We start from the raw sequence: 9,902 nt of genomic DNA on the forward strand, positions 1-9,902 counted from the left end.
ATTTTTCACTCAGTGAGGGAATAATGTAAAGCCACCGGATTCAGTGCAAATCAGTACATATGGTATCGTTCAAGGAGCAATTCTGGTCAGAATTTGGAACTTGAAAGGCTCCAGTGACTCTGCAAACACGACTAACGACCGGTCGAGTATCCCTTTCAGGCGTCGATACATTGTATCTATAGTCAACGGCTAGGAAATTCTGAACGTGGTCACTTTTAATGAATTTCAACCAATCCCCATAGGCTTGCGAGCTCCTAATTTCTGCCGTGTTTGGCTAAGAGCCCGGTATGGGTATTAATTCTTCGGGAAGAGCGCTCTTACAGCATCATTCACCCGATAATGAGGTCCGGCTACTTGAATGTCGATAGCTTACGTGTTAGCTACCATTGTAGGAAGCACGGATGTGTTACTCGAATGATGACACCTTCTGGGGCATGCTCATATTACCAACAATTGCCTAAGAAGGCGACTATTGATTCCTTCTTGATGTACGTTGGTCTGGCGACACAAAGAAAGTGCCTTTTAAGATGAGTTGACATTACAATGAGATATCTTTACCGCCAATAAGGATACCACCACTTGGAGAATCCAGCCTGTTTCAAGCAACGCTATCAGGTGGTTCGAAGTCTTGGCTCTACGCACGTGAATAATAAGGCCCGGAGCTCATTGGAAAAACCGAGACAGGGATTGTAAATTCTTGGTGATCACTTTCTACTTCATGACAGACTAGCTAGCTCATATACAGGAATGATATCGGGTTGGTAATTTAAAGGGCTTGAACACCAATCTCCAGCCTACCAGGATTATTAATCGGTTTCAGGCCCAAATCACGCTGTGTCATGCTGCATCATTTGCCATTCGAGATCTTTACTTGTGGTTATTCCGATAAGCTTTGAAATTGAGTCATTTTTCGAACGATTCCAATTCCGAATTATAGAAATGTTTCGTTCAATATTTGAATGATCCGACCTTGACAATGTGCTAATATGATACGCAGGCAATAATTTTACATGGGTCGATCAGGTTTTGATCGTAAACAACACCGAGAACTCCGGGCCGCTCGTGTGCCAAAACAAGCTTTGATATGAATGACAGCTAAGCGGAAGACCAGACCTAAAATGGGAATCCTTGAAAAGAGATAAATGTTTCCATCCTACAACGATAAAACCTGATTCGGTTACATGAAGTAGCAAGACTTAATTCCGCAATCCTCTAGGTGCCAGGAAATGGACGAAAAATGCCCATCAAAACGGCTTTTCAGGGCAGTCAAAAAATGAGTGTTCTCCCCACGGTGCCAATCACAGTGCCAATCAAAGTTGAGAAAGCCACATGGCTACACCGGCCAGGAGAGTTCCTATCCCAAGTATGACATACATCCAAGTCAATCTTGGATCCATTGTCAAAGGTAACACAGCCATCGCGACGAATATTCCCAAAGAAACAGTTGACAGATAGATAGCCATTATCGATGATCTCATCGACTTCGGTGCTTTTGCATACGCATACTCAATTCCTGCTACCGATGCAAGAATTTCGGAGATAGCGACCAAGATATATGCAGGAGCCTGGAAGAAAACAGATACCTTGTTAGGCAGCTTTCCATCCATACAATCTAGTGCTCGCGGATGATCATAGCAAGGAGGGGCTGCGTAGATCATTTCTTGGATCAAGGCAGCATATAGCATGGAAAGACCACAGATAATGAACCCCCCTGTAATCCTATGGATATGGGAAACGGGAAATCCAAGCCTTCGTAGGAGGGGGAAGACAATGCGATCCAGAATCGGTAGCAGTATGAGGGTTGTGACAGGATCTATGTATGTCATTATATCGTTCGGGATCCCATGAGTCTCCATTGTACCCCCTTGGGAAACGAAGTTTGTGAGGAATTGTGAAAACGCAGCCCAGTAAAACGGATATAGTAAAAATACCCTGCACGCAGACAATGCCATTTTGAGATCATCAATGAATGCATCATCCCACGGAAGTCTTTGAGGTGAGTCTTGTTCCGCTTGAAAGGCCGGTCGTGCATAGTTGATATTGCCTTTCTTCTTGATAATAATCCACAGAGCTCGGCAAACGTTCAATATTATCGATCCATCGGGCGGGTTGCTGAGGTAATGGTCTTGAGTTGCCCAAATTATTGCGAAACCAACGAGAAAAATCGCCGTTGGTAGAGCAAATGCCGCTGAAAATCCATAATTTTGTTCGAGCGCGCTTGAGGCCAAAGCAGCAAAAGAGCCTATATTGATAAACAAAAAGAAAGTGGTGAATATTCTTATACCCATGTCAGTTCTTGCATACTCTTTTTTATTGGAAGCGTCGAACCTTTGGATTGTCAGGTCTTTATCGATGACAACTTTCTCCCCATTCTTAAGCACACGTATGACTCCATTGGGCCCCTTGTATTGCTCTGCGATCAACGAGCTAACGTTTGCCTTGATTCCACCGGTACCAATACCTATCATGAACAAAGATGACAGCAAAGCTAGCAGTGAGAAACCCCTGTCTTGAGCAAAAGGCAGGGAGGATATGAACAACGTCACCAATCCGCAGCTGTAAATGAAGGATGAATATATTATGGTTTTCACGCGTCCAATATATTGTTCAGCAACAATCGCACCCATTATCGGGGTAATGAAACACCAAAGCATGAAGCTCTGGTTGAACAATGTAGCATAAGCTTGCCCAAGCCCTACTTGCGTCAGAATATATAGCAAATGGAAACCTTCGCTTACGTACCAATTCCACCGGGGCGCAAGGGATCACTCCTGGGGATCTGAATGTAATTTTGCATCGGCCCGACAATTCCAAAGTAGGCAAATCTTTCGCAAAGCTCGATTGTAGCGATGTACCAGATAGAGATTGGGAAAGAGTCTGAGACTTTTCTCAGATTATCATGATCACTTGTGATCAGTGGCGATGCAGAGGTCCCATCTGACCTGGCAGACAGGAGTGGAGTGCTAGCGGTCGCAACTCTTGCATCTGTAGGGACCCTACTGGACATCATGCGCAAGTAAACCCTTGAAAGAAATCGATTCTCAGCGGTAAAGCTCTGATGAACCCGGCTGTATGGAGTAGTGCAAGAATGATTGTAGAGAATGTGTCTAGCTCTACCGAAAGAAAAGTCGCTCCCAAAATCATGTGATTTTGCCGCTAGACTAAAAGGATGCACACAACCTTCTTAGAAATAACTATTTCTGTCTGATTAGTTAACTAACTAGAAAGTTTCCGGTCTTATATAAGCGGACCTACAAGGGATCACAGGTGGGGCAATGGGACGAGCCGAGGGGACGAGCCGAGTGAAGGTTTTCCACGAGTCAGTGGGCCTGTGAATTGTACGGTAGTAACACTCGTATACGAGTTCCGAGCAAATTTAAAGAAGCTAGGTTGGGGGCCTTCCTACTGTGACCACTCGTGATTTGATTGTTAAGGTCTGTTCATGCTACGGGACACATATATATATATATATATGTATATATCCATATATACCAATGTGCGTATACGTACTGTTACCGCTTCCACCATCTTGGCACGCGAGTAATGAACAAGTCCAACTCTCCCGCCATCGAGCGTGTCGCCCACCTTCTCCCGGGGCTCTCGTCACGGTTCCCTTTTCTCATGATTCCTCTCTCTCATCAACTTACTCAAACAAAGTTCCGCCAGTTCGTTGTGCTTTAAAACTCGCCCGCGTGTTTATAAGCTGGTGCCGAAGGTGTGTATTTGGAGACAAGATTCCAAGGGAAATGCCAATTTCGAGTAAAGAAATAGATTTCTCAATGAGGTGCTCCCCTTGGCTGCACAGCTGTATTCTTTGGCCTTGAATGATTGCGTGTGATTGTTGGAGTCCCTCGACATCCAGCTTGAAAGATACGATTAGCTCATAATATAGAAGAGTATAGGGGGTATTTCCGTACATGTTCGAAGGTCTTTGAGCAACTATCGGAGTTGTTTCTGCCTGTAGATGCAAAATGCTCGTCGTGTTCTTTTTCTCCACTGAATGACGCATCCTGGTTGGAAACCATTTCACCTTCAACTTGAATCGGAGAAAATGTATTGTCATTTGCCAAAGCACTCAAGTCCTTCGAAAGACAACTTCAATTTTTCTCCTCCTTGTAATTTGGATTGACAACTAACCGGAAACCCAATGATTTCTGCTGTTCTATTCCTCTGCAGCTGCGAACGGCGCGTTTCTGGTACCAATACTTCATTGGGCGGCGTGTCGTGTTCACACTGCAGAAGCCCGGCTTCAGATAATTGATGCAGCTGAATTTGGGGCGCTTGTACTGTCGGCATATAAGAGGGCAATTCGAGCCGTGACTCATCAGATCCGCACCACGCCGTGGGTGGACATTCCCCATTCTGTGATATGTGGGTGAACGATACTGATGCCGAACGAGATCGGTACTCTCTGTCGTCCCCGTTTGTTGCCATTGGGCTTTCCTGTTGCGAGCTGCTGGTCACTTGTTTCCGCCTTTTCGCCCTCTCACCTAATTCGAGTCAAACGGAAGTTATCAAGGCGTGTATTTGCACTTACGAAATTTTCGTTGCGCAACCCGGTTTTGGGACTTCCTTCGCTGAGCATATTCTAGCTCGCTTTCAAGGCTGTTGCATTTCGAACTCGCAAATTCTTCCATGAGGTAAGGTAAACTTGAATCATGCTTCTGTCAAGGACAGGATTGCAGTTGTGTTGCGTTGCTATGACTGGTCGAAGTATGGCTATTCAAGATGTAGGGCGGGTGGATTTCAGTTTGTTCAAGTAAGTGCACAAAATCCCAATTTCCGGCTCCCCAAACAAAGCAAGTCAGGGATCTACTGATGTACTAGTGACGACAGGGCGCAAAACGCAGAGAAATGTTATCAAGCGCCCAGGGTGTGATGCAGGAAATTGCGGCGGAGACATGACCCTTTCCCAACATGGTGTCTACGTGGGTCGGGCTGACGTTGACATGAAATTATCCATGTCCTACGTTACACTATTTTAGCCGAAAGTGTTCTTACTACTTCACCTACCGTATGTAGAGCGCGATGTGTGCTGATTGGGGCCAGTTGAGCCTTTTCGTGTGCACTTTTGATATGGATAATAGTTCTCGTGCCTCGGCTGCCTATGATTTTTCGAACTGGTTGGTTTGTATATTGTCTGCCTCTGTGACTAAAAGACGCATGAAACCAATGGATTATGATTGGCTCGTGTGTCTAGTCTGTTTCCCATGTTCATGGGTTGTAGGGGCTGAAAGTGATTCCTGAATCCCAACGGGTGCGCCTCATGGACAATACGCTAAGATCCCTGCAGCCGCCAACGAGTCATGAGTCGCGACATCACATCCCAAAACTTACCCCACACCCAACTAAAAGTTGGGAGAAGAGGGAGTATTTGTCTTAGGTACGGCGGAGAGTCAGTGCACATGCTACTATACGTGCCGAATTCAGGCAAGTTCATTTACCCTTTGACCGTCGGCGACATCATTTCTCAAATGTGAAAGTTACTTTACGCTTGTCCTCATCTTATACAGCGTATGCGGCATACAAGAGTCTAGAGCATCTCGGGGGACTAGCCCTAGCTGACGACTTAACGCTCGCGATAGCTCGGTTCAACATCGGAGTTCACTGCGCCACGACTGAGCTCTCCAATGAGCAGTGGGGCAAATAGACCAATCCGTAAATCATTGCGTTTCCTGCTCGCTCCATTATATGACGTGCCACTGTCGGTTATTAGGTGGGCAATGTAACGTGAGACAGGGATATTTTTGTCGATCGGGCCACGGATAAAGCCACTTGACCGTTAGAAAGGATGTTTCATAAGGCGAGTTACAGGTGTCCACCGGGTTCCTGAGCTGCGATTTTCGCGTGTTGATTCACAATTTCATTTCCGATTACTCCTTGATGGGCAGGGACCCACCTGAATTATGTTGGGATGCCTCTGTCTGCCGGCCGCCGAATCAGGTCGATACAGCCTACCAGGTAGAGCTGCCCGACGGCATCCGCGGCCGACTGAGTGCTTTAAGTGCCGCTTGACTGCATATGAAGACAATCACTCCGTTCTTCGCTTGCCCAGCCCATGGCCAGTGCCATATCAAAGGCTCGAAGCTCGGCTGCATACATGGTAGCCGTACTATTGTCACCCATCCGTCTATGACCGCGCGTTGGTCCTCTAGGTTCGGTGTTGGTGAGCACAAATCTGGCGCACTTTCGTGTTGGCACGCATAGAAATTCACCTGAGAGAGACCTGCTTGTATTGTTCCTGAAAGAAAAGGTTCTGCGAATGCCGGTAGTCAGAACGCCTTTTCAATGAAGATGCTGACGTAATAACTTTGATCGGCTGCGTTTATGCTGCTTTGTCCCTCCCAATCACTAGTTCGCAAAGACGACATTGTGCCAAATCGCAAGAATTGGGACGAAAAATAGGATATTACTTTACTAGGCTATAGTCGTCTAGGACCACCTTTTCCAACTCGATCAACACGGAACCGCGACTCCGCCCAAAAGCCCACCTTGTTCGCGCTGAGTTTGGCGAGCGCGCAATCATACGCCTGGGGGAGGCGTTAGATGCGTATATCCCGACGCCAGTCGATGTGAAGTCTCGCCCATTCTTTATGCCGGTGGAAGATGGGTTCTCGATCGCAGGTCGTGGCACAGTAGCCACGGGCCGTGTGGAGCGTGGCACGATCCGGGTCGGCGACACAGTCGAGGTCGTGGGTATGGGCTCAACGGCCCAGACGATATGCATTGGCGTGGAGATGTTCAAGAAGCAGCTAGACCTGGCCTGGGCAGGCGAAAACGTAGGTATCCTGCTGCGTGGGCTCAAGCGTGGGGACGTGGGGCGCGGTCATGTGCTGGCGATGCCAGGCACTACCTATTGGCATACGGATTTCAGAGCAGAGGTGTACGTCCTCTGTACTTGATCTCAGTTTATGAAGTCCCGCATCAATTCAAATTGTTTGAAGAGATACCAAGTTACAAAGTCTTTCGCGCCGTCCAGAGGTTCCTTTCGATTCTGAACTGGCGTTGGAAAGTAGGGACCCTATTCAAAATCTAGAATCAGCACGCTTTCGGTGCATACAAGTTGAGGACGAAGAAAGGACCAAAAATTTCCCATCTCTACTTTGTTTGCCGCGGGGGAGATCATTGTGGCGGAAGTCTCGCGACACCCTTTTGGTTTTCGCTGTTGCGATTGAGGGTCCCTTTAGTCATCTTCCTGGAAGCCAATCAACAACCTAATGTAACGAGCCTCACCTAACTAGTTAGTCTGACTATTCAGGAAGCTGACTAAATACACAGGTACCTCCAGATTCGGGAATTGATCTGAGAATTATGTTTAGCCCAATTGCCATCCTATCATTCCTTAAACGTTTTCGCTTGACCACCATAGGTCATTACTTATTTTGTGACCTGCTAAGGGAGAGATAATAGGTGAAGGCTAAATTCATTGCATAACTGGGAAGCGATGTACGATCTATTGAGACGTCCTGGATTGCACTCGAATATACAGACATAAATAGACCGAGTCCACGAATCACAGGGCTCGTAATCGCTTTGACCGACGTAGTGTAGGTTTGATCATGGAAGATTTCAATTCGCCCGACAGCCCCTTTCCCCTCAGTTCTCCCCAAGGCAGCTCTTCTGGGGGGCGCCCGCGTTTTCGAGGTGAGCGCGTCCCATGCAGTGATGAAGACCCCAGCTTAGGATCAGGTTCTCGATTTGCCGCTTTTGCTGCTCCCCTCGTCACTCGCCCGCTAAGAATCTCCGCCAAGTTTGAACCGGTGCTCGTCATTGGACATCCAGCAGAGGCGAGAAATTCATTGCTAGGAGGGCAGGTTGATGGCTTCATGGCGGTGATAGGACCCGGTTCCATCAATCGAGGGTCTATATTTGCCATATCAAAATCAAGAGAGGAGGCGGGAGTTTCGGTGCCCTGCCGAGTCTCCGGCTCCGTAGACGCGTCTCTGGAGGAACCGTCGCTAGGGTTAAACTGTGGCATTCTGGGGAGGTGACACAATTTGATCTTGATATCGTACATGTGCTCAATGTTGGCGTGGGCCAAAAATTCGGTGATTTTGGCAAACGTCGGAAGATTGCGACAGGCCTCCCAGGTGCAGCTGATTCCGTCGTGAGCATCAACACGGTTGCCTCGCCTGCTGGGCTCGCAAAGCCTCAGGAGCGCGACCATGTCCTTGGTTACCTGGATGCGACGCGCGAGCAGCTTGTCCTCGTCATAATTCTCCGCTTCAGGTCCGTAAAAGTTCTCCACGAGGCGAGCCCATTCAAGGAAAACGTACGTCGGGGTAGGCAACTCCCAGTCCTCATCGTCAGAACTGCCCGCATCGCATGATTCAGTATCAGGATCGCCAAGAAGCTGTTTGATCTGTCGGTCGACTTCGAGTACAGGTGCGTTACGGAAATAATCCTTTCTGGCGGTCTCTCGAGTATCGGTTGCCAAAGTCTTGCGAAGCTTGGTCATTTCTCTGTCGACAGCTTTGTGATGTTGATAAAGGTGTGGAAAGGGCTTTTCGGCATTCTTCACAGTGCCAGCCAGAGATCGCATCTCCGCCATAAGCTGTCTCTTTTCTCGTTTCAACTCAAGCATTTCCGGATGTCGGCGAATAGCACGTTTATGTGTGTCGGTAAGCTCGGACGGCGCTCACGGGTCCCTCTTCCTAAGCATACTGCCAGCGACGCGCAATAAACCCTCCTGAGGCGGCCGGAGGAGAACAACATGTTGGAGATCACGTGCAATGAACTGTGACTGGTAGTGTCTTTCGAAGACCGCGTCACCCGACTGGCCAAGCACTCTCTGCCGCTCCTGGCTAGCGAAATTCCCTGTCCGCGACTAGTCAGACCTATTACGAACTCTGTAGAATGATGGTAAAGTTCCGGAGATTTGGCACGGGAGTGACTCACGATTGACTTCATTTGCGACCCAACGGCGAAAATTGTAATGTCCAATATCGTTTTCGAATCGAGCATATCGACCTAACTCTTGAAGCGCCCGTCGACTAGACTCATAAGTCATCGGCAACGACGGGTGAAGCCCATAGCCACACGTCGTGCGATTAAACCGCCGAAGGAGAGGCATGTTAAGAACCTCTGGCTTCCAATGGAGCGGGAGGGAGGAACTACGTTTTGGGACTCGGAGCCGCCAAATGAGCTCCGGTGTGAGTTCGGCATTAACAAATGCTCCATCTCGAAAAGCGAAAGAAATGATTTGAGTGATCGGACAATATGCCAGTTGTTAATCGCCATGTATGAAAAATTTGGTTCTGGCGGTGACTGTCAGTAGTGAATCCGATGCTCCAGCATTTGAGACTATAACCACGCTTACTCATCAGCACCTTCCGGCCGACCTTTCAGGTTACGAAACTCTATGACCGCACAGAGAACGTCACGTTTGCTCTGGGGGTCGCGTAGATAAAAGAGCTCAATGTCGCGATAGCAGACCGAGTCTGGAAGGTCTGTCACGGGGATATGTTTCGGAAGATCACTCTGAAAAGTGGGATATTGTTTGCGCTTGCTCAGGGAGGAGTCGCCGGGTAGAGAGGTGTTCTGTGGAAGCAAGACGCCAGGTCGGGCCCCGGTAATGGCGGACCAGAGTTGGATGGTAGCGAATTGGACGATCATACTTCCGTGACGAAAAAACCGCGAATTGACCAGTGATGCCGATAGATCACACAAAAGACATCCACATCTAGAGTATTCTTGCCCTTTGTTCGTCTGGAAATTTTGCGCTCAGCCGGAAATACGCCATTAAGAAACTATACTCTAGTTAGCCCAATCCCCTTCAGAACAGAAGAAGCAACCGTACGCGTCGCATCTGCGTATGAACATCATCATTAACACTACGACGGGCGAATAGTTGGAAGTATTGACAAAGGCGGCGCCAGTATTCGTCGTACGATTGAAGTGCT

The 9,902-nt window shown here is 48.0% G+C and overlaps 1 protein-coding gene across 1 annotated transcript; it reads right to left on the reverse strand.

Moving 5' to 3' along the window:
• Positions 1-6,409: 6,409 nt before the first annotated feature.
• N7515_003912 (uncharacterized protein) lies at positions 6,410-6,727 on the reverse strand (the record flags this gene model as incomplete). The annotated part of the gene is made up of 1 exon (XM_056664656.1): positions 6,410-6,727. The coding sequence occupies one exon, from the start codon at positions 6,725-6,727 to the stop codon at positions 6,410-6,412; it is 318 nt and encodes a 105-aa protein (XP_056523713.1).
• Between the last annotated feature and the right edge of the window lie 3,175 nt (positions 6,728-9,902).

The sequence above is a fragment of the Penicillium bovifimosum genome (assembly GCF_028826915.1).
Source record: "Penicillium bovifimosum strain IBT 22155 chromosome Unknown utg000003l_segment0_segment0, whole genome shotgun sequence".
Lineage (NCBI taxonomy): Eukaryota > Fungi > Ascomycota > Eurotiomycetes > Eurotiales > Aspergillaceae > Penicillium > Penicillium bovifimosum.